Source organism: Engystomops pustulosus, chromosome 9 (assembly GCF_040894005.1).
Source record: "Engystomops pustulosus chromosome 9, aEngPut4.maternal, whole genome shotgun sequence".
In the NCBI taxonomy this organism is placed as follows: Eukaryota; Metazoa; Chordata; class Amphibia; order Anura; family Leptodactylidae; genus Engystomops; species Engystomops pustulosus.
Genome location: NC_092419.1, coordinates 7,150,842 through 7,178,768, shown reverse-complemented (window position 1 = coordinate 7,178,768; position 27,927 = coordinate 7,150,842). Strand labels below are relative to the sequence as shown.

The 27,927-nt window shown below is 51.8% G+C and overlaps 1 protein-coding gene across 2 annotated transcripts; it reads right to left on the bottom strand.

The window, feature by feature from the left end:
* Positions 1 to 2,589: 2,589 nt before the first annotated feature.
* On the bottom strand, positions 2,590 to 27,273 carry LOC140076378 (ras-related protein Rab-4B-like). Of its 2 annotated transcripts, none has more exons than XM_072122901.1 (8): positions 27,116 to 27,273; positions 24,795 to 24,875; positions 24,532 to 24,646; positions 16,692 to 16,754; positions 12,724 to 12,878; positions 12,103 to 12,198; positions 7,788 to 7,911; positions 2,590 to 4,561 (listed from the first exon to the last, which is right to left on the bottom strand). In XM_072122901.1, the coding sequence occupies exons 1-7, from the start codon at positions 27,129 to 27,131 to the stop codon at positions 7,796 to 7,798; spliced, it is 642 nt and encodes a 213-aa protein (XP_071979002.1). In that variant the 5' UTR covers positions 27,132 to 27,273; the 3' UTR covers positions 2,590 to 4,561; positions 7,788 to 7,795. The 2 variants fall into 2 exon arrangements, with proteins under 2 accessions (XP_071979002.1, XP_071979003.1); XM_072122902.1 differs by lacking the exon at positions 27,116 to 27,273 and adding an exon at positions 26,096 to 26,144.
* Positions 27,274 to 27,927: the final 654 nt, after the last annotated feature.

The following is a 27,927-nucleotide window of genomic DNA, read 5'->3' as shown; positions in this document are numbered from 1 at the left end:
GACAGCGCAGTATAGCGGTCAGTAAAGCGCCATCAGCCTGTATAGTGACAGCACAGTATAGCGGTCAGTAAAGCGCCATCATCCTGTACAGTGACAGCGCAGTATAGCGGTCAGTAAAGAGCCATCAGCCTGTATAGTGACAGCACAGTATAGCGGTCAGTAAAGCGCCATCATCCTGTACAGTGACAGCGCAGTATAGCGGTCAGTAAAGAGCCATCAGCCTGTATAGTGACAGCACAGTATAGCGGTCAGTAAAGAGCCATCAGCCTGTATAGTGACAGCACAGTATAGCGGTCAGTAAAGCGCCATCAGCCTGTACAGTGACAGCGCAGTATAGCGGTCAGTAAAGAGCCATCATCCTGTACAGTGACAGCACAGTATAGCGGTCAGTAAAGCGCCATCACCCTGTGCAGTGACAACGCAGGACATATGGCGGAGCAGAAATGATTTCCGGCCATAATACAAATAACCCCTTCCCCTCCGTCTGTTCTATACAATGAGCTGCGCCCGGACAGGACACGTATAGCAGAGGTCACATTACTTTGTGCTCTTTACATAACTTGAAATTTCGTGCATCCAGCCGCTCCTCCAAAATCCTAGGCCTCCATTCACACAACCGTAGAGAAGCACAACCTCTTCATAGGAGTCTAAGGACCTACCCAACGGCAACGTAGTGGTGACAGACTGAGCCCTCAACGCACCTTGACTGCGCACAATACATCTCTATTGGGGCCGTGATTTGGCCATAAATCGTGCGTCCAGATCGTGTCCCCAAATAATCTTATGAGAATGGTGCCTTATGATCCCCCATGAGAATTTTAAAGGAAACCTACCATGTGATGTGATGCATTATGAAGCAAACATACCTTGAGACTGCTGTAGCTACACTGATGCAGGATCATATCTTGGCTAATCCCTGAGCTGAGTGGTTTTGCTGATAAAACAGATATAACATTATGATAATGAAGCTCTGCCCCTTCAATCTCTGCTCTGGCAGCTTCTCATAGCAGGAGAGTTTCTCTCTGATTGCATCATCATCTCCTGCAGTTTTCTTCCTGCCAGACAGAATAATCAATTGCCGCACCATCCCCCAGCTGCTGTGTGTGAGTGACTCAGCTCAGGTTGATTAGTGCTTGACTAGTCATGCTTTACTTTCGGCCATTTGTAATTCCAAGCTCCTGTGTGTAATGTGTTGCATACTGACCCAGCTTTCCCAAGATCCTGAATGTTAAAGTAGTTGTTTTTTCAGCAAAACCACTCAGCTCAGGGATTAACCAAGATATGATCCTGCATCAGTGTAGCTACAGCATTCTCCAGGTATGTTTGCTTCATACTGCATCACATCACATGGTAGGTTTCCTTTAAACAACACATTGCTCAACACTTGTATTCTCCGTGGCTCTAGATCCCTCCAGCATATAAATCCCTCCTATAGGTGACCTCCGTGCTTTATGGGACACATTGGGGGTCATTTATTAAGGGCCCGATTTGCGGTTTCCCGACGTGTTACCCGAATATTTCCGATTTGCGCCGATTGTACCTCTATTGCTCCGGGATTTTGGCGCACGCGATCGGATTGTGGCGCATCGGCGCCGGCATGCGCGCGACGGAAATCGGGGGGGGGGGGGGGGGGGGGTGGCCGAACGAAAACCCGACGGATTCGGAAAAACCGCCGCATTTAAGAAAAAAAATGTGTCGCGAAAATTACACTTACCTTCACCAGGTATAGGCCGGTGAATTTCAGGGCATTCCAGCGCGCCTCCGGGGAACTTCAGCGCAGCAGCGCCACCTGGTGGACGTCGGAGGAACTACCTTAGTGAATCCCGGCCGGACTCGAATCCACCGCAGAGAACGCGCCGCTGGATCGCGAACGGACCAGGTAAGTAAATCTGCCCCATTGGATATTGGCTGGTGGTCATAATCATGCGCCTCCACCGTGTCAGAACAGGACCAGAGATGAGCGGATGGATCTTTCCGTTCGGGTTCGGTCCATGTGACTTATTGTTACATTGGAAAACGGACGCCCCTAGCTCCAAGCCACGGCTAGGGTGGGCCAGGGGGACACTCCTGCGTCTGTTTCCTGTCGGCTAAACCCGAACCGAAACATTGGGGCTCATTTACTTACCTGGTCCAGTCGTGGTCCCGCAACGCGTTGTCTGACGCTGAGTCGCCTCGCCGGGATTTACTAAGGTCGTGGGCCCGATGTCCAGCAGGTGTCACTGCTGCCCCGAGCTCCGCCGGAGTTCACCTTCTTCTTCCCGGTGCATGTGAGTGCTTGATCTTGCGACACAAAACGTTTTTTAAATTCCACGGTTTTTCCAAATGCGTCAGGTTGTCCGATGGCCACGCCCCCTGGTTTCTGACGCGTGAAAGCCAGAGCATTCCGATCGCGTGTGCCAAAATCCCGGCAGAATTCGCCGCGGAGCCCTTAGTAAATGACCCCCATTGAGTCCACCAAGCTCTAAACAGAATCCAAAGGTCAACGGCGCATGGTAGGCGGAGCCTGTGCCGGATACATTGACCCCGGAGAATTCCATGTAACTTTCTTCCCGGGATGTAGGTTTCCAAGAATTCCTCTTCCCACATGGATAAATATTCCATAGTTTTTATTTCATACAGAGAGTATTTATAACAGTATCGTCCTCACGTCCTCCGATCGCTTTGTGAAATAATAAAAAAACCCACGGAGGGGACACGGAAAACCTTTCATTAAAAGAAACAAAATATATATATAAAAAATGGCTCAAATCTGATAAATTACAGCAAACTAGAGAAAAAACATACGGATTGTGGTTAAAGGGGCCGTCCCATGAACGAGGCTCGCGTCATATCCACAGGAAGATTGTATGTGACCCCCCAATGATTGCGAGGGTCCGGAGTCACTCATTCCTCTATAGGGGGGGGGGGGGGGGGGTCACCGATTCCAGTGGTGGTCTGAAGGAAAACATGGCTGCTAAAAACAGCGCCACCCCTGACCTTGGGTGGTATGTGGTATTGCAATTAAGCTCCATTCATCCCTGTTACAGCGGAGCTGCTGTACCACGCACTGCCCAGGGTCAAGTGTGGTCAACGTTTTTGGATAAAAGCTGCCATGTTTTTTACCCTACGGACGACCCCTTTAAAAGGAAGGAGTCCGCAGTTGTGAAGCCGAAGCCAGTGTTTGGTAGGAGGATAAATCTGTGTAATTAGTAGATACATAACAGTGAAAGATCAATTTATATTTCTGGATTGTAGCCTCCCAAAGTGCATTAGAGGCTCATCCTCACCCTGCTGTGCTCTTAGCTCTCTGCACTGATCTTCTACAGTGCCCCCCCCTTCTGTGTGGCTGCTGTAGTATTCAACCAGAATCCTGCTACAGCTTCTACTCAAGGAGGAGGAGGAGGAGGAGGAGGAGGAGGGTCTGTGGAGCGACTCAACGCCAAAACTAAAAGCAGAGCAGTGTTAGGACACATCAGCCATTGTTCACTTTGTAGTTTTGCACGGTCAAACATTTCCTTTAAATCCATCCTGATAAACCAGGGACATTACCCATAGATCCAGGCACCGGGACTGTGGTATCTTCTTATATCTGTTATCCATGGCCTCCTTTCTTCTAATATCAACTTTTAAAATTATGCAGAGTCTGACGGGCTCTTAGGGGCGTTACCAGAGCCCCTCCGTGCTGTGGTTTCACAGGCTGTTATACTGTGCACGGATCACATCCCCCTCCTACTGTGTTTGATTACGTCAAGCAGATAGAGTAGAGAGAGACAGTATAATAGCCTGTAAAGCTACAGCACAGAGGGGCTCTGGTAACACACCCCAGAGCACTTCTGACTGGTTAGCATAATCTGAGAAGGCAGGAGGCCATGGATAACAGATATAAGAAGATACCGCAGTCCCGGTCCCTGGATCTATGGGTAATGTCCCTGATTTATCCTGATGGATTTTGATGGTAAATTGGTTAATGTTCTCATTGAGTCTGAGTGAATTCAGGAGGAGGCGGCTTCATCCAATGGAAGTGGAACAAGGCAGCCAATTTTTCCAAACAGCGGGGAACCCTTCTCCCCTATTCACAGTTTTGGTCATGAGACAACCCCTTTAACCGTTTGCCAGTCAGTGCTATGTACAGCAGGTCCCGGCTCTTCTATGGCAGCGTCCTGCCGGCTCCGGTCTTCAGAACTTTTCTCCAAAAAACAAACAAAAAAAAAAAAGTACAAAATAAAATTTGGCAAAAGAGGAGAATAAATCACATGTCTTGAGCAGCAAAGCATTATGGGAAAAGACTAATTAGTGGCACGTGGGTATCGTGGCATGGACGGTGGGTACAATGGACGGGAGGAGCCGGAGCTTTCAATATTAACCCTTCCCCCTCCCTGGATGAGGTACATGGGGGGGGGGGGGGGGGGGCGCAGCTTTCCGATGCTCGGGCTGCGTTTAGTAGCCGTATCAGGAAACTGTCCGTCATAAGGGGCTTCTAAACACCAGGACGGAGGAGCGGGCGGGTGGGCGCGGCTTTCATACAAAGTGCAATGAGGGAGGGGCAAGACGAAAAGTGCTTCTCCTCTAACGTATTCACAGGCTGTGGAGAGAAAAGCAGATAATTATCAGCCCCCCAAATACCTCCTCCTGCCCCATCCAATGAAACTACCCCTAATACCCCTGGTACAGGGGCCGTCACTCTCCATGATGTCACACAGAGCTGGTCAAAATCAGGCTCCTCTATGGCAGGGGAGCAGGTCCCTTACATTATGTGACTGCAGAGGCCATGCTCCTTTCCTGACAAGCAGGACAAAGCTCTTCTATTGGCAGCTTCACCAATAGCATCACTATGTAGAGATCTTTCTCTGCCTGTCAATCAGCCGCGGCTTAGGTGGTTGCATAAACGCTGCTATAAACTCTGAACACCAGGTGGCGCTATACTGCACGCTACTATACACTCAGTACACCAGGTGGCGCTATACTGCACACTACTATACACTCAGTACACCAGGTGGCGCTATACTGCACACTACTATACACTCAGAATACCAGGTGGTGCTATACTGCACACTACTATACACTCAGTACACCAGGTGGTGCTATAGGTGGCGCTATACTGCACACTACTATACACTCAGTACACCAGGTGGTGCTATACTGCACACTGCTATACACTCAGTACACCAGGTGGCGCTATACTGCACACTGCTATACACTCAGTACACCAGGTGGCGCTACACTGCACACTACTATACACTCAGTACACCAGGTGGCGCTACACTGCACACTGCTATACACTCAGTACACCAGGTGGTGCTATATTGCACACTGCTATACACTCAGTACACCAGGTGGCGCTATACTGCACACTGCTATACACTCAATACACCAGGTGGTGCTATACTGCACACTGCTATACACTCAGTACACCAGGTGGTGCTATACAGCACACTGCTATACACTCAGTACACCAGGTGGTGCTATACTGCACACTGCTATACACTCAATACACCAGGTGGCGCTATACTGCACACTGCTATACACTCAGTACACCAGGTGGTGCTATACAGCACACTACTATACACTCAGTACACCAGGTGGCGCTATACTGCACACTGCTATACACTCAATACACCAGGTGGCGCTATACTGCACACTGCTATACACTCAATACACCAGGTGGTGCTATACTGCACACTGCTATACACTCAATACACCAGGTGGTGCTATACTGCACACTGCTATACACTCAGTACACCAGGTGGCGCTATACAGCACACTACTATACACTCAGTACACCAGGTGGTGCTATACTGCACACTGCTATACACTCAGTACACCAGGTGGTGCTATACTGCACACTGCTATACACTCAGTACACCAGGTGGTGCTATATTGCACACTGCTATACACTCAGTACACCAGGTGGTGCTATACTGCACACTGCTATACACTCAGTACACCAGGTGGCGCTATACTGCACACTGCTATACACTCAATACACCAGGTGGTGCTATACTGCACACTGCTATACACTCCGTACACCAGGTGGTGCTATACTGCACACTGCTATACACTCAGTACACCAGGTGGTGCTATACTGCACACTGCTATACACTCAGTACACCAGGTGGCGCTATACTGCACACTGCTATACACTCAGTACACCAGGTGGTGCTATACTGCACACTGCTATACACTCAGTACACCAGGTGGTGCTATACTGCACACTGCTATACACTCAATACACCAGGTGGTGCTATACTGCACACTACTATACACTCAGTACACCAGGTGGTGCTATACTGCACACTGCTATACACTCAGTACACCAGGTGGTGCTATACTGCACACTGCTATACACTCAATACACCAGGTGGTGCTATACTGCACACTGCTATACACTCAATACACCAGGTGGTGCTATACTGCACACTGCTATACACTCAATACACCAGGTGGTGCTATACTGCACACTGCTATACACTCAGTACACCAGGTGGTGCTATACTGCACACTGCTATACACTCAGTACACCAGGTGGTGCTATACTGCACACTGCTATACACTCAATACACCAGGTGGTGCTATACTGCACACTACTATACACTCAGTACATCAGGTGGTGCTATACTGCACACTGCTATACACTCAGTACACCAGGTGGCGCTATACTGCACACTGCTATACACTCAGTACACCAGGTGGCGCTATACTGCACACTGCTATACACTCAGTACACCAGGTGGCGCTATACTGCACACTGCTATACACTCAATACACCAGGTGGTGCTATACTGCACACTGCTATACACTCAGTACACCAGGTGGTGCTATACTGCACACTGCTATACACTCAGTACACCAGGTGGTGCTATACTGCACACTGCTATACACTCAGTACACCAGGTGGTGCTATACTGCACACTACTATACACTCAGTACACCAGGTGGTGCTATACTGCACACTGCTATACACTCAGTACACCAGGTGGTGCTATACTGCACAGTGCTATACACTCAGTACACCAGGTGGTGCTATACTGCACACTGCTATACACTCAGTACACCAGGTGGTGCTATACTGCACACTACTATACACTCAGTACACCAGGTGGTGCTATACTGCACACTGCTATACACTCAGTACACCAGGTGGTGCTATAGGTGGCGCTATACTGCACAGTGCTGTACACTCAGTACACCAGGTGGTGCTATACTGCACACTGCTATAATGAGACAGGAGCATCAGGTCAATTATTGGACTGAGAGTGACGGCCCCGGTCCATCTAGACCAGTGGTGGCGAACCTATGGCACTGGTGCCAGAGGTGGCACTCGGAGCCCTCTCTATGGGCACTCAGGCCATCACCAGAGAGGACTCCAGGTATCTTCCTGCAGTCCCAGACAGCCCAGGACTTGCTGTGCACAGAGCTGCCTGGGACACTGGAGTAGAGGGAAGGTGCGGACAGATCTGGATTATCACTGTAGCTCCTGCTCCGGCTCTGACAATTCTTCCTGTTTATGGGACCCTGGAGGGAAGCTACAATGATCATCCAAATTTCTCCTATTTTCTGCTTTATTGGTGTCCTCAGGGGCTGATATCAATGAAAACTGTGACAGAGCAGGAGTATAAATCACTAATTACATTTCTGTGTTGGCACTTTGCGATAAATAAGTGGGACTTGGTTGTAGTTTGGGCACTCGGTCTCTAAAAGGTTCGCCATCACTGATCTAGACTATGAAATGGGACCCCCGTGCTGGTGATCAGGACCCCCAGCTATCAGATAGGGCTGAGCCCTGTGTATGATGCATGGAATGCACTTACCTTTCTCACTAGCAGTTGCACGGCTGTCGGTTCTGTAGCTGCGCCCCCTGCGTGTGCCTTGCGTGCCGCGGTGACGCTTCTCCGTACTGGATTCCGGATCCCATCCGCTCAGGATCCAGCTCTCCTAGAAAACACAGGAGGAAAAAAAACTTTAGCGAGAAGCGTGCACCAAGGACACGGCAATGCGGCCACTATACAACGTATGGCGCTGGTGAGCAGGTAACGGGCCACAGCGCTGGGCCCAACACTCCGGACCCCCATCCATGTGATAGTCTAAAGGATCCGTGATCAATAGAAAAGGAATTCCAGGAAAATCCCTGCAAAAATAGTAACATGACCTGTCTGGATTATCGGGATTAGGAGGTGACTGATGAGGGATGACGGAGCGATGTCACATAGATGTCCCCCGGTCCCAGAAGCTCACACTCCACTCCTAGACACGTATCACCCACTAATGCCCCGCTCCGTCACAGCCGTGTATGGAAAATGGTATCAGCCACGTAGAAAATCCGTCTCCTTATCCATCGAGAGGTTAATAAGAGAATAATCAGATTGTCAGGACTGGAGGTGTCCAACCCCCCCCCGGTGACTACGACAACACTCCCTGGACATGTCGTCAGGTGGGAGGGTATGATAACGTAGAAAACTCGCACCCCAAATGATTCTAGATGGGCAAGGAGCGGTGCAACGGGACTAGTGGCCACACCCACTGTGCACCAAAATACTCATTTGCATGAAAATTAAAATTTTTCTGAGAAGAGGGAGAGGATGGACGGACATATTGGATTAGAGGATGCATTGGCGCCCGGAGGACGTTCTGGCGCCTTGAAAGAGGCAGGGGAAAGCTCAAAAAGTGTTGCTTTAAAATAGTCCTGAACGGAGCACATCCTGGACTATGCGGGAGGAGGCCTTGAGTCACTCAACGTGTCTGGCAAACTCTGATCTGGGGCGATGGCCCGGGTGCAAACAGAGAGTGAGATGGCCCGGGTGCCATAGGTTCGCCACCTCGGCCCTAGCGGCACCATAGAAGTGAATATTGCACTACCAGGGAGGACTTTCCTGCCCTGTTCTCCTGATCCCTGGAGGTCCTAGTGGTGGGACACCCCTTTAATGTGTTCTGAAGAGGCAGCTTAAACCACAAAGCAACACAAAAAATATAAAAAATTGGGGTGAATTAGTAAAAAAATAAAAAGCACAATCTAGTTTCTTCTTTGAGCATCTGATACAGAGCGACACATGTCCGGTGAAGGCGAAGGGTTAAACAATCATTTTGACTTCAAGTAGAGGAACTTGTAGCTTGTACATGGACACTGATGAGACAGAATGCAGGGAGCGCCCCCTGGTGGCGCAGAATATAACAACACATCCATTAGGCGCAGTGTATTGGAAAAAAAAAAAATTGTCAAAAGATCCGCAGACATTAAAGGGTTACGCAGGATGAGAAAAACATGGCTGTTTTTTCCCCAAATCATTAGTGAACGTGGTATTGAGGCCTCATTCATTGTAATCGTTCTTGAACGCAGCAGCCGGGGGTTTTCCAATCTTATACAACAGCCTTTAACCCCTTAAGGACGCAGCCTTTTTTCGCTTATTTTGCGCTCCCCACCTTCAAAAATCTGTGACTTTTCATTTTTCCCCGTGCAGAGCGGTACGAGGGCTTATTTCTGCCGACAAAATGCACTTCGCAGTGATGATATTTATTATTCCATGCCGTGTACTGGGAAGCTGGAAAAAAATTCCAAATGCTGTGAGATCGGTGAAAAAAACGCGTTTGTGCCATTTTCTTGTGCCCTCGGTTTTAACGACTTTCACTGTGTGATGAGCTGATGTTTTAATTGGGACCATTTTGAGGACTGTGCGACCTTTTGATCACTTGTTGTTACATTTTTTTATATGTTGCAAAATGGAGAAAAAGTGACGTGCTAAATCCATTAGGGGGTTCAAAGGCGGGAAAAAAACGTCTAGGGCAAGGGGGGGGGATGTGAACTTTTTTACGTTTAATAACTTCTTTAAACTTCATTCACACGATATATGCCTGCTGTACCGTAGTACGGCGGGCATACATCGGCGTCGGTGAGAGGAGCAGGGGATGAGCACAGGTCACCCCCCTCCATAGGAATATATGGCGCCATATTCCGTCGAAAGATAGGACATGTCTATTTCCCCACTGTGGGACTAATAAAGGATTATCTTATCTTATCTTTCTACGGGCTACAGAATGGTACAGCGCCGCACAAGTGCTGTACCGTAAATAATAATAATTCTTTATATAGATTCCGCAGCGCTGCACAGAGTTGTCAAATCGCTCCCTGTCCCCAATGGGGCTCACAACAACCTAACAGTATGTTTTTGGAGTGTGGGAGGGAACCAGAGGACCCGGAGGAAACCCACGCAAACACGGAGAGAACATACAAACTCTTTGCAGATGTTGACCTGGGTGGGATTCGAACCCAGGACCCCAGTGCTGCACCCGTACGGCGCCGTGAGGCCATAGGAGTGTATGGGGGACGTATGTACGCCGTATATATGTCCCGCATACGTTCGTGTGAATATAGCCTTAAACAAATTCAGTGTTTTGCGAGGAAAGTTTTAGTGTTTTATGACAGTTTATTTTATGTATTGTTAAGGTTGTCCTGCTAATATTAATACATAATGTATCATTTATTTTGTGTCTTATACATTTTTATTAATTATATGTTTAGAAAAAAAAAGGATAATGTGGTGATGTATAGAGATCTCTGAGAAGATCTCTCTCTATATACCAGCGCACGGAGCTTGTGTTACTCTATGGAAGTTCTGGTGAAGCTCTTAGTTACATAAAATCTTCCCATTGACAACCATTAAGCCCATAGTCTAGTGCAGTGGTGGTGAACCCGTGGCACCCAGAGACACACCCGCGGGCGCCCCCAGAGACACACCCGCGGGCGCCCCCAGAGACACACCCGCGGGCGCCCCCAGAGACACACCCGCGGGCGCCCCCAGAGACACACCCGCGGGCGCCCCCAGAGACACACCCGCGGGCGCCCCCAGAGACACACCCGCGGGCGCCCCCAGAGACACACCCGCGGGCGCCCCCAGAGACACACCCGCGGGCGCCCCCAGAGACACACCCGCGGGCGCCCCCAGAGACACACCCGCGGGCGCCCCCAGAGACACACCCGCGGGCGCCCCCAGAGACACACCCGCGGGCGCCCCCAGAGACACACCCGCGGGCGCCCCCAGAGACACACCCGCGGGCGCCCCCAGAGACACACCCGCGGGCGCCCCCAGAGACACACCCGCGGGCGCCCCCAGAGACACACCCGCGGGCGCCCCCAGAGACACACCCGCGGGCGCCCCCAGAGACACACCCGCGGGCGCCCCCAGAGACACACCCGCGGGCGCCCCCAGAGACACACCTGCGGGCGCCCCCAGAGACACACCTGCGGGCGCCCCCAGAGACACACCCGCGGGCGCCCCCAGAGACACACCCGCGGGCGCCCCCAGAGACACACCCGCGGGCGCCCCCAGAGACACACCCGCGGGCGCCCCCAGAGACACACCCGCGGGCGCCCCCAGAGACACACCCGCGGGCGCCCCCAGAGACACACCCGCGGGCGCCCCCAGAGACACACCTGCGGGCGCCCCCAGAGACACACCCGCGGGCGCCCCCAGAGACACACCTGCGGGCGCCCCAAGAGACACACCTGTGGGCACCCAGCGCTATTTTAAAGTAACACTGGGTTTCCAGAGGAGACAAGAGATGTGGACAGGGCTGGATTATCATTAGCGAGTACAGGACCCCTCCTGTTCTATGGATTGATGGCGGTCCCAACAGTCTTACCTTCACCGATTACAGGCAGTCCGGGGTTACTTACAAGATGGGGTCCATCAGTTTGTTCTTAAGTTGAATTTGTATGTAAGTCGAAACTGTATATTTTATAATTGTAGATCCAGACAAAAAAAAAAAATTCGATTTTCAAAATTTTGGCTGAAATGGGACCCCTAATTATGAATAAAGCTTCATTACAGACATATTACAGCTGATCATTGCAGCCTGGGACTATAGTAACATCCAGAGAGGTCACCAGAGGTCACAGAGGGCAGAGCGGTCACCAGAGGTCACAAGGGGCAAAGGGGTCCGTCTGTAAGTTGGGTGTCCTTAAGTAGGGGACTGCCTGTTGTTTATTATCCCCCAATCTCTATGTAGAGGATCATTTTCTGGCTTGGTACAATCCCTTTAATCCCATCTCAGCCCTGAGTGGTTTAGGTGGACATATCCCTTTAAATGTAACACACATCGACAACTTTCTCCTTCTTCAAAATCTCAACTTACCTGAATCTATTTTATTTAATATTGTCCGGGCGCACTTCAGGAAAGCCTCCTCCACGTTCTCTCCGGTCAGTGCACTGGTTTCTAAGAACATCAATTCTACAAAAAAAAGAAAGAAATTTCTTCCAATTTAATTATAGGATTCTGGAAATAAAGGAAATCAACCACCGAAATCCATCCTAATAAATCAGGGACATTACTCATAGATCCCGGCACCGGGACTGTGGTATCTTCTTATATCTGTTATCCATGGCCTCCTTCCTTCTAACATCAACTTTTATCATTATGCTAATGAGCTACCGCACGGAGGGGCTCTGGTAACACCCCCAGCACACTTCTAGCTCATTAGCATAATTGTAAAAGTTGATTTTAGAAGCAAGCAGGCCAGGGATGACACATATAAGAAGATACCACAGTCACAGTGCCCGGATCTATGAGTAAGTGTCCCCATGATGGATGTTGATTGAAAATTTCCTTTAAGGTGCAATGCAATCTTACCAGAATAAAACTGTTGAACATTAAAGAACATAAGAAAACCCCTTTTAAAAATGTTTCAGTTTTGATCCAATATACAAGCAAAAGTGATTGGCATCTCAAGGTCTGGGGGGGGGGGGGGGGTCTCACCGTTTTCCTGGGCAAAGCGAGAAGCCTCTAAAAACGTCACCTCTCGCTCGGCGTCCAGGTCCTTCTTGTTCCCACACAGAATGATGATGATGTTGGGGCTGGCCAGCGTCCGGGCATCGGTTAACCAGTTGGTCAGGGAGTTGTACGTCTCTCGGCTGAAACGACAGAACATCAGGATCACAATGTATAAAGCTAAAGAGATCATAGGGGGGTAAATCATCAGCTCTACCTATGGTGTATAGAGGCAGGTGCTACCATAGACCCATAATACACCAGTGCAGATCGTTCCTGCCAGACCCATGTATATATCACATGTCTGTATACTGCTTAGCGGCACCAGCCAGTGTGACCACCGCTCTACAACAAGGAGTAAACGCCTAGTAGTCAGACAGGACACAGGAATCCCACAGTCACAGATAAGAAAGAGGACATATGCGCTAGTACAAGGGGCCCCCCTAGTGGACAAAGCACGCAAATTCATCAAGTCCCAAGTTAAAGGGCATCTACCACCAGCATGAAAGAATGTATGCAAATGACACCCATTAACACCCATGGAACCTGGAGCCCCTCATGCTCATTTGCATACAATCCTTCATCCTGCCCTTTAAAAGCGTTGTCCGACTATATTAACAACTCTGCAGATGGGGAAAATCCCTTTAAGGTAAGTAAAATAACAGGGCTACAGTTTTATCATGTTTTAAAGGACATCTAGCACCAGGATAAAGGATTATAAATCAAGCACACTGACATACTGGTGTGTTCCCTGTCTGGCGGGATAGCCTTGTTTAAAAAAAAAAATAAATTAAAGATTATGCAAATGAGCCTAAGGGGCTCCGTGCGCTAAAAAAATGTTAACTATGTCTGAAGCCCCTTAGGCTCATTTTGCATAATTTTAAAAACCAGGGCATAAGAAGCTAAAAGAAAAGTGGATCCTGCCAGAGGAGGCGCACACCAGGATATCAGTGCGTTTGATTTACAATCCTTCATCCTGGTGGAAGATTTCCTTTAAGAAATTTTTTTTTATAAAGTACTTACATTCCGATCTTACATTTTCAGTATGTTGCTATTCCCAGTTGTCATAGCAGCGGTCATTCAGCAGCACCAACCACTTATATGCTGTGGTTATAAATGAATGCGGCATTCTAGAGGTTGGCAGCGCCAAGACCGATCACGGCTGTTAGTTACAGGACTCCCTTAATATGCTCCCAGGAGTCAGGAATCATTTTGTAGGTTTATTTTTTCAGATACTTTACTTTTCGGACTATAAGGTGCACAAAAAAATCCTTTTTTTTTTAGAAATCAATGGTGCGCCTTATACATGAACCGCACTGTACAGACAAGACGTAGTGTGTAAGAGCCCGGCGCCAGCAAAATCCTGCAACAGCCCCCACTGTACAGGGCAGAGGGAGACGGCTTAACCCCTGCAGCATCACCCTTGCAACATTAACCCCCAAAAGCCCATAGCTCTGAGATCGGAGCTCTGTGACACGCTGGAGATGCGTTAGTCTGCAACTGCAGCTGCCTTGAACAGTGCACAGGTCTGCCACCTGCTGGTCATTTATTGCGCTGCGCCTTATAATCCGATGCACCTTATATAGAAGGTTTAGCAGGCATTTATTGATAGTGCGCCTTATAGTCCGAAAAATACGGTATATCAGATAATTTCCGTTAAAGGGAGGCTACCCCTTCCTTCCAGCAAGTGCTACATTATGCAGACAGCGTGTTGTAGAGCAATACAAGATGTCTTGTTCTTTCAGTGCATTATGCGGTTCCCGAGATATTCCCAGTGTAATCCGTATGCTAATGAGGCAGCACCGGACACAATGCTATTACTGCCTAAACATCTTAAGTGGTTAAGGCAGGAATAGCAGTTCTCCAGGTGATGAGACGCATCCAGAGTGCACAAACAGCCTCATTAGCATATGGATTAAAATGGGGATTTCTCCCTAACCACATAATATGCAGAAATAATAAAAGGATGTAGGAAATCACAGTTTGTTTCTCTACCACATGCAGCCTGAGGATGGTAAGGGGGGAGGCGCTGCACTCACTAGAACACAACACTGGCCATAGATATAGTGGGATGAGGTATTGATATGTGATAACATCATAGAAGTGTCTGGTTTGCATTCATCAAACCTTAAAGGTTTCCCATAAATCCCTTTCTCATCCTTGATTGAACTTGAAGGATGATGTCTTTTTCCAATCGTATAAACTATTTAACTATACATTTATCTGTCTGTATCTCTGGTTCTGTAGCTCATAAAGCCATAATCCTAAACATTATTTTACAGACCACCCCCTTTACCCACTGTGACCTCTGGTGAAGCTGTTTGGATGTTGCTTTACTCCCAGGCTGCAGTGATCTGTACGGTGTCTGTAATGAAGCTTTATTGATAATCATTGGTCTCACTACAGCAAAAAATATTGAAAATCAATGTGCCAAAAAATTTTTTTGGTCTGGGGTTACAACTATAAAATATACAGATCTGACTTACATACAAATTCAACTTAAGTACAAACCCAAGGAACCTATCTTGTATGTAACCGGGGGACTGCCTGTGTAATATATATATATATCTTTAACATGACACTAGCAGCATGTTTCTAGGTGCTATAGATCCACTCCAACAACTAAACTTGATCCATCTCATGGGTAGATGGGGGTAAACCAACGAGAGGGGATTCTAGAAGCAAATGTCACCCCCCACCTCCTGCGGGGGATAGGAGTTTAGTGGGGTCAAACCTGGTGACAAGTTCTCTTTTAACTGAGTTAACAGTTTTGAAATGAATCCAAATCTTTACTCAACATCACAATCTCATCAGGACTGTAAAATCCCCGGCGCCCATTGCCCTTATTGACCTCCATATTGGCAGGAGGTGACGTCCGGAGATAAAGCCTCGCGTATCGCACTCCTGACGGGAGCGCCGCAGAGGTCATACGTGCAGCTTCTGAGAACTGGATCTACAATGGTTGTTCATTAACTTTGTTCTGGGTCGCAACCAAACCCTGCACCAGGCTCCAAACTGGTCTAACTGGTGGCATTGTACACACGGTATGGGAGACGTCAGGACACGTCACCAACACCAAACACACAGGGGGTCATTTACTAAGGGCCCGATTCGTGTTTTCCCAACGTGTTACCCGAATATTTCTGATTTGCGCCGATTGTACCTGAATTGCCCCGGGATTTTGGCGCACGCCATCGGATTGTGGCACCGGCATGCACGCGACGGAAATCGGGGGGCGTGGCCGAGCGAAAACCCGACTGATTCGGAAAAACCGCCGCATTTAAAAACCGAAAATTGTGTCGCTTGGGAAGCGCTTACCTTCACCTGGTCCAGCTCGGTGCATTGCGGCGCGTTCAGTTGATTTTCAGCGCAGCAGCGCCACCTGGTGGACGGCGGAGGAACTACCTTCATAAATCCCGTCCGGACCCGAATCCTGTTCAGAGAACGCGCCGCTGGATCGCGAATGGGCCGGGTAAGTAAATCTGCCCCACAATGGGGCAGATTTACTTACCCGGTCCTGTCGCGATCCAGCCGCGCGTTTTCAGTGGAGGATTCGGGTCTTCCGGCGATCCAATAAGGTCGTGCGCCCGATGTCCACCAGGTGTCGCTGCTGTGCTGTATTCCGTCGGAGTTCACTGAATTCACTGAAGTTCACCGTCCTATCCTGAGTGCAGGTAAGCGCGTGTCAAGAGACACTTTTTTTTTTTTTTTAAATACGGCGATTTTTCCGAATCCGTCGGGTTATCTTACGGCCACGGCCCCCAATTTCCGTTGCATGCATGCTGGCGCCGATGCGCCACAATCCAATCGCCTGCGCCAAGATCCCAGGGCAATTCAGGGAAAATCGGTAATATTCGTGTAACCCGTCGGGAAAAACGCGTTTCGGACCCCACAGCATCATGTCCAGGAGGAGAGGGGAGTAGTAGCGCCCACTACTATAGCCCATCCAGACTCACCTGGCAATGTCATAGACTAACAGCGCCCCCGCTGCTCCTCTGTAGTAACTGCGCGTAACTGACCTGTGGAATAGAAGAGTAAGAATCAGACGGGTCAGACTTTTCAAAGAATTCATGAATTTTCAGGATTTTGGTTTTTTGGAAGAAACAAGGAATTCATCTCACAAAATTTTTAGCAATGGGAAAATGAGCAAATTTACATCATTATCTGAACTCTATTTGAATGATCTACAATTGGTCTATAGATGTAGTAGAATTTATGAAAATGGAATATTAATGGTTAAAAATTCAAAAGGGGGGGGAGAAAAGTGGCTAAAACATATACATTTTTGTCTAGTTGAACGTCTCTATAAATGGCAGCACATAGCAGAGATAATTGGTTGGGAGAGATGGAGATGTTTGATGAATCTCAGAAGGAAATATGGAGTCTGTATCAGCATCAGCGAAACATAAGTATAAGGAAATCGCCAATAAGAATCCATCGTGATAATCCAGGGACACTTACTTCTCATATTTGTTACATGGGCTCCTTCCTTAAAAGTCAAAATCAACTTGCATAACTGTGCTAATGAGCCTGAAGGGCTCTGGGGGGCGTCACCAGAGTCCCTCAGTGCTCTAGCTTCACAGGCTGTTCATATGAGTAGATCAGATTTCTGCTCTCCCTTTGCCTGTGAAATCTAGCAGCAGCAGGAAGTGCAGGGGGAAGGGGGAAAACTGATCTGCTCATTGTAACAGCCTGTGAAGCTACAGCACTGGGTGGCTCTGGAAACACCCCCAGATCACATCTGGCTCTTCAGCATAATTTTAAAAGTTGATTTTACAAAGGAAGGATCTATGCGAAAGTAGATTGATTAGTAAAATCAGGAACGGTAGGGAAGTCTGCTGATGTAAACGTCAAGAAAACACTGCAGATTTTTATGTTGTGGAACCGTAGATCCCGACTTCAGTTTTGAGAAAAGGTTCATGGGGAATATCACAGATAAATTCCAGCATCTCTTCTTACTGGGAAAAACATTTAAGAAAAAAATGTAATAAATGGGAAGATCAATTAGACAGGACCAAGATGTTTGAAAGGATTGAATATGAGGAGAGGCGCGATGTTGTGGTGGTTGTTGGATCAGGACTGAACTTCTCACCTGCATTAAGTCCTAAAGTCCACAGCCTTGGAGTCATCTCTAACTCTGCATCCAGTCCTTACTACAACCTGCCGTCTCCATCACAAGAACATCTCTGGTATCAGACCCTTCCTCTGCTTCTCCTCTCTGCTGCCCGGCTCATCCCTCTGTCTTATCTGCTGCCCGGCTTCTCCTCTCTGCTGCCCGGCTCATCCCTCTGTCCCCTGGCTTCTCCTCTCCCTCTCCTCTCTGCTGCCCGGCTCATCCCTGTGTCTCCTTGCTTCTCCTCTGCTTCTCCTCTCTGCTGCCCGGCTCATCCCTCTGTCTCCTGGCTTCTCCTCTGCCTCTCCTCTCTGCTGCCCGGCTCATCCCTCTGTCTCCTGGCTTCTCCTCTCTGCTGCCCGGCTCATCCCTCTCTCTCCTGGCTTCTCCTCTGCCTCTCCTCTCTGCTGCCCGGCTCATCCCTCTGTCTCCTGGCTTCTCCTCTGCCTCTCCACTCTGCTGCCCGGCTCATCCCTCTGTCTCCTGGCTTCTCCTCTGCCTCTCCACTCTGCTGCCCGGCTCATCCCTCTGTCTCCTGGCTTCTCCTCTCTGCTGCCCGGCTCATCCCTCTGTCTCCTGGATTCTCCTCTCTGCTGCCCGGCTCATCCCTCCGTCTCCTGGCTTCTCCTCTGCCTCTCCACTCTGCTGCCCGGCTCATCCCTCTGTCTCCTGGCTTCTCCTCTCCCTCTCCTCTCTGCTGCCCGGCTCATCCCTCTGTCTCCTGGCTTCTCCTCTGCCTCTCCTCTCTGCTGCCCGGCTCATCCCTCCGTCTCCTGGCTTCTCCTCTGCCTCTCCTCTCGGCTGCCCGGCTCATCCCTCCGTCTCCTGGCTTCTCCTCTCTGCTGCCTGGCTCATCCCTCCGTCTCCTGGCTTCTCCTCTCTGCTGCCCGGCTCATCCCTCTGTCTCCTGCCTTCTCCTCTCTGCTGCCCGGCTCACCCCTCTGTCTCCTGGCTTCTCCTCTGCCTCTCCTCTCTGCTGCCCGGCTCATCCCTCTCTCTCCTGGCTTCTCCTCTGCCTCTCCTCTCTGCTGCCCGGCTCATCCCTCTGTCTCCTGCTTCTCCTCTGCCTCTCCTCTCTGCTGCCCGGCTCATCCCTCTGTCTCCTGGCTTCTCCTCTGCCTCTCCTCTCTGCTGCCCGGCTCATCCCTCTCCTGGCTTCTCCTCTGCCTCTCTGCTGCCCGGCTCATCCATCTGTCTCCCGGCTTCTCCTCTCTGCTGCCCGGCTCATCCCTCTCCTGGCTTCTCCTCTGCCTCTCCTCTCTGCTGCCCGGCTCATCCATCTGTCTCCCGGCTTCTCCTCTCTGCTGCCCGGCTCATCCCTCTGTCTCCTGGATTCTCCTCTCTGCTGCCCGGCTCATCCCTCTGTCTCCTGGATTCTCCTCTCTGCTGCCCGGCTCATCCCTCTGTCCCCTGGCTTCTCCTCTGCCTCTCCTCTCTGCTGCCCGGCTCATCCCTCTCCTGGCTTCTCCTCTGCCTCTCCTCTCTGCTGCCCGGCTCATCCATCTGTCTCCCGGCTTCTCCTCTCTGCTGCCCGGCTCATCCCTCTCCTGGCTTCTCCTCTGCCTCTCCTCTCTGCTGCCCGGCTCATCCATCTGTCTCCCGGCTTCTCCTCTCTGCTGCCCGGCTCATCCCTCTGTCTCCTGGATTCTCCTCTCTGCTGCCCGGCTCATCCCTCTGTCCCCTGGCTTCTCCTCTGCCTCTCCTCTCTGCTGCCCGGCTCATCCCTCTCTCTCCTGGCTTCTCCTCTCTGCTGCCCGGCTCATCCCTCTGTCCCCTGGCTTCTCCTCTGCCTCTCCTCTCTGCTGCCCGGCTCATCCCTCTGTCTCCTGGCTTCTCCTCTGCCTCTCCTCTCTGCTGCCCGGCTCATCCCTCTGTCTCCTGGCTTCTCCTCTCTGCTGCCCGGCTCATCCCTCTGTCTCCTCTGCTTCTCCTCTGCCTCTCCACTCTGCTGCGCGGCTCATCCCTCTGTCTCCTGGCTTCTCCTCTCTGCTGCCCGGCTCATCCCTCTGTCTCCTGGATTCTCCTCTCTGCTGCCCGGCTCATCCCTCTGTCTCCTGGCTTCTCCTCTCTGCTGCCCGGCTCATCCCTCTGTCTCCTGGCTTCTCCTCTGCCTCTCCTCTCTGCTGCCTGGCTCATCCCTGTGTCTCCTGGCTTCTCCTCTCCCTCTCCTCTCTGCTGCCCGGCTCATCCCTCTGTCTCCTGGCTTCTCCTCTCTGCTGCCCGGCTCATCCCTCTGTCTCCTGGCTTCTCCTCTCTGCTGCCCGGCTCATCCCTCTGTCTCCTGGCTTCTCCTCTCTGCTGCCCGGCTCATCCCTCTGTCTCCTGGCTTCTCCTCTCTGCTGCCCGGCTCATCCCTCTGTCTCCTGGCTTCTCCTCTGCTTCTCCTCTCTGCTGCCCGGCTCATCCCTCTGTCTCCTCTGCTTCTCCTCTGCCTCTCCTCTCTGCTGCCCGGCTCATCCCTCTGTCTCCTGGCTTCTCCTCTCTGCTGCCCGGCTCATCCCTCTGTCTCCTGGATTCTCCTCTCTGCTGCCCGGCTCATCCCTCTGTCTCCCGGCTTCTCCTCTCTGCTGCCCGGCTCATCCCTCTGTCTCCCGGCTTCTCCTCTCTGCTGCCCGGCTCATCCCTGTGTCTCCTGGCTTCTCCTCTGCCTCTCCTCTCTGCTGCCCGGCTCATCCCTCTGTCTCCTGGCTTCTCCTCTGCCTCTCCTCTCTGCTGCCTGGCTCATCCCTGTGTCTCCTGGCTTCTCCTCTCCCTCTCCTCTCTGCTGCCCGGCTCATCCCTCTGTCTCCTGGCTTCTCCTCTCTGCTGCCCGGCTCATCCCTCTGTCTCCTGGCTTCTCCTCTCTGCTGCCCGGCTCATCCCTCTGTCTCCTGGCTTCTCCTCTCTGCTGCCCGGCTCATCCCTCTGTCTCCTGGCTTCTCCTCTCTGCTGCCCGGCTCATCCCTCTGTCTCCTGGCTTCTCCTCTGCTTCTCCTCTCTGCTGCCCGGCTCATCCCTCTGTCTCCTCTGCTTCTCCTCTGCCTCTCCACTCTGCTGCCCGGCTCATCCCTCTGTCTCCTGGCTTCTCCTCTGCTTCTCCTCTCTGCTGCCCGGCTCATCCCTCTGTCTCCTCTGCTTCTCCTCTGCCTCTCCACTCTGCTGCGCGGCTCATCCCTCTGTCTCCTGGCTTCTCCCCTCTGCTGCCCGGCTCATCCCTCTGTCTCCTGGATTCTCCTCTCTGCTGCCCGGCTCATCCCTCTGTCTCCCGGCTTCTCCTCTCTGCTGCCCGGCTCATCCCTGTGTCTCCTGGCTTCTCCTCTGCCTCTCCTCTCTGCTGCCCGGCTCATCCCTCTGTCTCCTGGCTTCTCCTCTGCCTCTCCTCTCTGCTGCCTGGCTCATCCCTGTGTCTCCTGGCTTCTCCTCTCCCTCTCCTCTCTGCTGCCCGGCTCATCCCTCTGTCTCCTGGCTTCTCCTCTCTGCTGCCCGGCTCATCCCTCTGTCTCCTGGCTTCTCCTCTCTGCTGCCCGGCTCATCCCTCTGTCTCCTGGCTTCTCCTCTGCTTCTCCTCTCTGCTGCCCGGCTCATCCCTCTGTCTCCTCTGCTTCTCCTCTGCCTCTCCACTCTGCTGCGCGGCTCATCCCTCTGTCTCCTGGCTTCTCCTCTCTGCTGCCCGGCTCATCCCTCTGTCTCCTGGATTCTCCTCTCTGCTGCCCGGCTCATCCCTCTGTCTCCCGGCTTCTCCTCTCTGCTGCCCGGCTCATCCCTCTGTCTCCTCTGCTTCTCCTCTGCCTCTCCACTCTGCTGCGCGGCTCATCCCTCTGTCTCCTGGCTTCTCCTCTCTGCTGCCCGGCTCATCCCTCTGTCTCCTGGATTCTCCTCTCTGCTGCCCGGCTCATCCCTCTGTCTCCTGGCTTCTCCTCTCTGCTGCCCGGCTCATCCCTCTGTCTCCTGGCTTCTCCTCTGCCTCTCCTCTCTGCTGCCTGGCTCATCCCTGTGTCTCCTGGCTTCTCCTCTCCCTCTCCTCTCTGCTGCCCGGCTCATCCCTCTGTCTCCTGGCTTCTCCTCTCTGCTGCCCGGCTCATCCCTCTGTCTCCTGGCTTCTCCTCTCTGCTGCCCGGCTCATCCCTCTGTCTCCTGGCTTCTCCTCTCTGCTGCCCGGCTCATCCCTCTGTCTCCTGGCTTCTCCTCTCTGCTGCCCGGCTCATCCCTCTGTCTCCTGGCTTCTCCTCTGCTTCTCCTCTCTGCTGCCCGGCTCATCCCTCTGTCTCCTCTGCTTCTCCTCTGCCTCTCCTCTCTGCTGCCCGGCTCATCCCTCTGTCTCCTGGCTTCTCCTCTCTGCTGCCCGGCTCATCCCTCTGTCTCCTGGATTCTCCTCTCTGCTGCCCGGCTCATCCCTCTGTCTCCCGGCTTCTCCTCTCTGCTGCCCGGCTCATCCCTCTGTCTCCCGGCTTCTCCTCTCTGCTGCCCGGCTCATCCCTGTGTCTCCTGGCTTCTCCTCTGCCTCTCCTCTCTGCTGCCCGGCTCATCCCTCTGTCTCCTGGCTTCTCCTCTGCCTCTCCTCTCTGCTGCCTGGCTCATCCCTGTGTCTCCTGGCTTCTCCTCTCCCTCTCCTCTCTGCTGCCCGGCTCATCCCTCTGTCTCCTGGCTTCTCCTCTCTGCTGCCCGGCTCATCCCTCTGTCTCCTGGCTTCTCCTCTCTGCTGCCCGGCTCATCCCTCTGTCTCCTGGCTTCTCCTCTCTGCTGCCCGGCTCATCCCTCTGTCTCCTGGCTTCTCCTCTCTGCTGCCCGGCTCATCCCTCTGTCTCCTGGCTTCTCCTCTGCTTCTCCTCTCTGCTGCCCGGCTCATCCCTCTGTCTCCTCTGCTTCTCCTCTGCCTCTCCACTCTGCTGCGCGGCTCATCCCTCTGTCTCCTGGCTTCTCCTCTCTGCTGCCCGGCTCATCCCTCTGTCTCCTGGATTCTCCTCTCTGCTGCCCGGCTCATCCCTCTGTCTCCCGGCTTCTCCTCTCTGCTGCCCGGCTCATCCCTGTGTCTCCTGGCTTCTCCTCTGCCTCTCCTCTCTGCTGCCTGGCTCATCCCTGTGTCTCCTGGCTTCTCCTCTCCCTCTCCTCTCTGCTGCCCGGCTCATCCCTCTGTCTCCTGGCTTCTCCTCTCTGCTGCCCGGCTCATCCCTCTGTCTCCTGGCTTCTCCTCTCTGCTGCCCGGCTCATCCCTCTGTCTCCTGGCTTCTCCTCTCTGCTGCCCGGCTCATCCCTCTGTCTCCTGGCTTCTCCTCTCTGCTGCCCGGCTCATCCCTCTGTCTCCTGGCTTCTCCTCTGCCTCTCCACTCTGCTGCCCGGCTCATCCCTCTGTCTCCTTGCTTCTGCTCTCCCTCTCCTCTCTGCTGCCCAGCTCATCCCTCTGTCTCCTGGCTTCTCCTCTCTGCTGCCCGGCTCATCCCTGTGTCTCCTGGCTTCTCCTCTCTGCTGCCCGGCTCATCCCTCCGTCTCCTGGCTTCTCCTCTGCCTCTCCTCTCTGCTGCCCGGCTCATCCATCTGTCTCCCGGCTTCTCCTCTCTGCTGCCCGGCTCATCCCTCTGTCTCCTGGATTCTCCTCTCTGCTGCCCGGCTCATCCCTCTGTCTCCTGGATTCTCCTCTCTGCTGCCCGGCTCATCCCTCTGTCTCCTTGCTTCTCCTCTCCCTCTCCTCTCTGCTGCCCGGCTCATCCCTCTGTCTCCTGGATTCTCTTCTCTGCTGCCCGGCTCATCCCTCTGTCTCCTGGCTTCTCCTCTCTGCTGCCCGGCTCATCCCTCTGTCTCCTGGCTTCTCCTCATAGATTGTGAGCTCTCAGGGCAAGGTCCTTCTTCCACTTGTCTCCTGATCTCTTCAGTTTTGCATTTTGTTCTTGCTTTTGAGCCTTTTTCACTAATTTGCATATTAGAGCAATAAAAGATTTACAAACTGATCGGGCACTGGAGGATTAACCCTAAAAATGGCTCCAATGGCATTTATTAGAAGAACCTGCCTCCGGATCTACCTATTAAGATGGCAGGTTCCCTTTAAGTAATGTATGTGAACCCCTTACTGACTGTACAGCACCAGGGAATTACTGCTGCTCTATGAATAAGTAATAATAAACATGGCGCCCGGAGGCCTTCGTTACCATAGGAAACATCCACCAGTACCTCCGCTACATTGGTGCAATGCTACTATGTCCTTACCCTGCTGTGCTCTTGGGTCTCCGCACTGCCGTGCTTCACAGCCTCTCCTCTTACTCTGGGTGACTACTCTAGCATTCAAATCAAAGCTTCCTACAGCTTTTACGCAGAGCAGAGGGGAGGGGCGTGCAGATCCCGCACACACCAATGCATCACAGTGCTCAAAGTCCAGCTACAATCCTGGAACATAAATGCATTTTTCACAATACTGCTGCAAAGGTTATGGCTACACAGATTTCCAGGGCACTGTCTGCAGTACTGCATGGCCACATTGGCTGAGAAATTCCCATTAAAGGGGTGGTCAAGGTGATTGGTGAGGGCCCTAATCCTGAGACCCGCAGTGATCCGGGACAACAGGACCTGCAGTTATCTGGACTCCCGTTTATACAGAACCTACATTCTCACTAATGGGTGGAGAGGCCGGATGAGCATCAGATTATGGATCTAATGAGCCCTACAAGCAGCGGGGCCACCCCGGATCTCATTTCCATGTTTCGGGTGACACTTACCTAAACCTCTCCTGTCCCGCTGTGTCCCAGATCTGAAGCTTCAGCGATTTGCCTCCCACATTCACAATCCTGGACCCAAACTCCACTCCGATGGTGTGGTTAGAGTCTTGCTTAACTAGAAGGAAAAAATTGCGACCATGAAGGTGCCACGTCTACAGATTATCAGAAGAACTACAACTCCCAGCATGCTCGGCGCACTCTCATGGCAATTGTGCAAAGCTCCACGCCAGTGTGCCTGCTGGGAGTGGTAGTTTCGCACTTACATTTGCTCTCAATGAACTGGTGGAGGAGGCAGGACTTGCCCGTTCCGGCGCTGCCAATCACCAGGAACTTGAAGAGAAAATCTAAAAATTAAAGAGAAAAAAAAAAAACAAAATGATGAAATCAGTCGCTTAAATAACAACTCCCAAAGTCACGACAGTCACACGTCAGGGAACATGAAAGAGGAACCAGAATCATCCGCACTTTATAAAAACCGGTTGGGGTGGATGAGTGTAGTCAGGCACCAGGCCGCGGCCCCCCCCCCTATACTTGTACACACACGGATATAGGAGGACGGCAAAAGCTGCAAAAAATTAAAAATAAAAAAATGCTGAAAAAGGCTAAAAAAAAAAAGGGAAAAACCTTCAATGGGTAAAACAGAAAAAAGCAAATTGTAACTTCAGAGCTGAAATCTGCAAATCTGTATCCAGGGCGGAAGATGGAGACGTCACATGTGACCCGCGCCGGAGGCCAGGAAACCACAAGCCCAACGCAGGGGGGGGTTGGAGGAGACCGAGCCCAAAATATAACATCCCCCCCCCACCTCACAGCCTCCATCATGAGACATCTCCCCCTGTCACCTCACAGCCTCCATCATGAGACATCTCCTCCCGTCACCTCACAGCCTCCATCATGAGACATCTCCTCCCGTCACCTCACAGCCTCCATCATGAGACATCTCCTCCCGTCACCTCACAGCCTCCATCATGAGACATCTCCTCCCGTCACCTCACAGCCTCCATCATGAGACATCTCCTCCCGTCACCTCACAGCCTCCATCATGAGACATCTCCTCCCTGTCACCTCACAGCCTCCATCATGAGACATCTCCCCCTGTCACCTCACAGCCTCCATCATGAGACATCTCCTCCTGTCACCTCACAGCCTCCATCATGAGACATCTCCTCCCTGTCACCTCACAGCCTCCATCATGAGACATCTCCCCCTGTCACCTCACAGCCTCCATCATGAGACATCTCCCCCTGTCACCTCACAGCCTCCATCATGAGACATCTCCTCCCGTCACCTCACAGCCTCCATCATGAGACATCTCCCCCTGTCACCTCACAGCCTCCATCATGAGACATCTCCCCCTGTCACCTCACAGCCTCCATCATGAGACATCTCCCCCCTGTCACCTCACAGCCTCCATCATGAGACATCTCCTCCCGTCACCTCACAGCCTCCATCATGAGACATCTCCTCCCGTCACCTCACAGCCTCCATCATGAGACATCTCCTCCCGTCACCTCACAGCCTCCATCATGAGACATCTCCCCCAGTCTCGTGCAGTCTCTCTCACCGTATGTCTCGGACATGGTTGCGCTCTCTCTCACCGTATGTCTCGGACATGGTTGCAGTCTCTCTCACCGTATGTCTCGGACATGGTTGCAGTCTCTCTCACCGTATGTCTCGGACATGTTTGCGGTCTCTCTCACCGTATGTCTCGGACATGGTTGCAGTCTCTCTCACCGTATGTCTCGGACATGGTTGCGCTCTCTCTCACCGTATGTCTCGGACATGGTTGCGCTCTCTCTCACCGTATGTCTCGGACATGGTTGCGCTCTCTCTCACCGTATGTCTCGGACATGGTTGCGCTCTCTCTCACCGTATGTCTCGGACATGGTTGCGCTCTCTCTCACCGTATGTCTCGTACATGTTTGCAGTCTCTCTCACCGTATGTCTCGGACATGTTTGCAGTCTCTCTCACCGTATGTCTCGGACATGTTTGCGGTCTCTCTCACCGTATGTCTCGGACATGTTTGCAGTCTCTCTCACCGTATGTCTCGGACATGTTTGCGGTCTCTCTCACCGTATGTCTCGGACATGTTTGCAGTCTCTCTCACCGTATGTCTCGGACATGTTTGCAGTCTCTCTCACCGTATGTCTCGGACATGTTTGCAGTCTCTCTCACCGTATGTCTCGGACATGTTTGCAGTCTCTCTCACCGTATGTCTCGGACATGTTTGCAGTCTCTCTCACCGTATGTCTCGGACATGTTTGCAGTCTCTCTCACCGTATGTCTCGGACATGTTTGCAGTCTCTCTCACCGTATGTCTCGGACATGTTTGCAGTCTCTCTCACCGTATGTCTCGGACATGTTTGCAGTCTCTCTCACCGTATGTCTCGGACATGTTTGCAGTCTCTCTCACCGTATGTCTCGGACATGTTTGCAGTCTCTCTCACCGTATGTCTCGGACATGTTTGCAGTCTCTCTCACCGTATGTCTCGGACATGTTTGCAGTCTCTCTCACCGTATGTCTCGGACATGTTTGCAGTCTCTCTCACCGTATGTCTCGGACATGGTTGCAGTCTCTCTCACCGTATGTCTCGGACATGGTTGCGGTCTCTCCTGGGCCTCTCCTCCTCCTCCGGCCCCGGGGCCCGGCTGTTTCTTCTTTTCCTCTGTAGGTTCTCAGTGAGCTGCAGGACCTGCGGTGACGTCATCAGCATGTGATCGGTCACGTGGGCGGAGTTAGTGTGTGGCGTGTAGCGGTGCTGTGTGTGTTCTGTGTAGTAGCACGGTGTATGTAATTAGTACTGACGGCCGCCACTGCCACAGCTAGGATTACACCATCTTTACCTCACTAATCTGACAGAAAGGTATGAAATGTCCTTTCTAATATTATTTTACCGTCTATTAGAAATCTATTCTAAAGTCTTGGAAAAATGAGCTGAAGAGAGGCACTTTTTGTCTGAGATGAGTCACTTTTAGAGGCTGGATATAAACTTACTCACTAGAGAAAGAAGGACGGGAGATGTAGCAGTTTCCTGTGTCCTCCAAACTCTGTAATGTTCCCCTGTTAACCCCCATATAATAATAATATACCCCCTGTGACCACCAGCAAATAATGCCCCCTGCCTTAATCCCCCTCACATTGTTTCCCCTCTTATTTCCCCCTTATATTATGGCCTCTAATCTCTCCCTCATAAATTACTCTCCTACCCCTGTTTCTCCACAGCAGTCTTCTCCTGTCCACATTCCTCTACAGCAGTGCTCTCATCTCCTTGATCCCCCGCAGCAGTCTTCTCCTCTCCTTTGCAGCACTCTTCTTCTCCCTGTTCCCCTCACTCTCCTGGTTCCTGTGCAGCAGTCCTCCTCTCCTGGTTCCTGTGCAGCAGTCCTCCTCTCCT

What these genes read in the sequence shown, in the direction of transcription:
- LOC140076378 (XM_072122901.1), bottom strand. An exon ending in GCGGGACAGGAGAGGTTTAG is followed by an intron (nt 16,755 to 24,531) that starts GTAAGTGTCACC and finishes TCTATTCCACAG; the next exon opens with GTCAGTTACGCGCAGTTACT. An exon ending in TCGCTTTGCCCAGGAAAACG is followed by an intron (nt 12,199 to 12,723) that starts GTGAGACCCCCC and finishes TTTTTTTTGTAG; the next exon opens with AATTGATGTTCTTAGAAACC.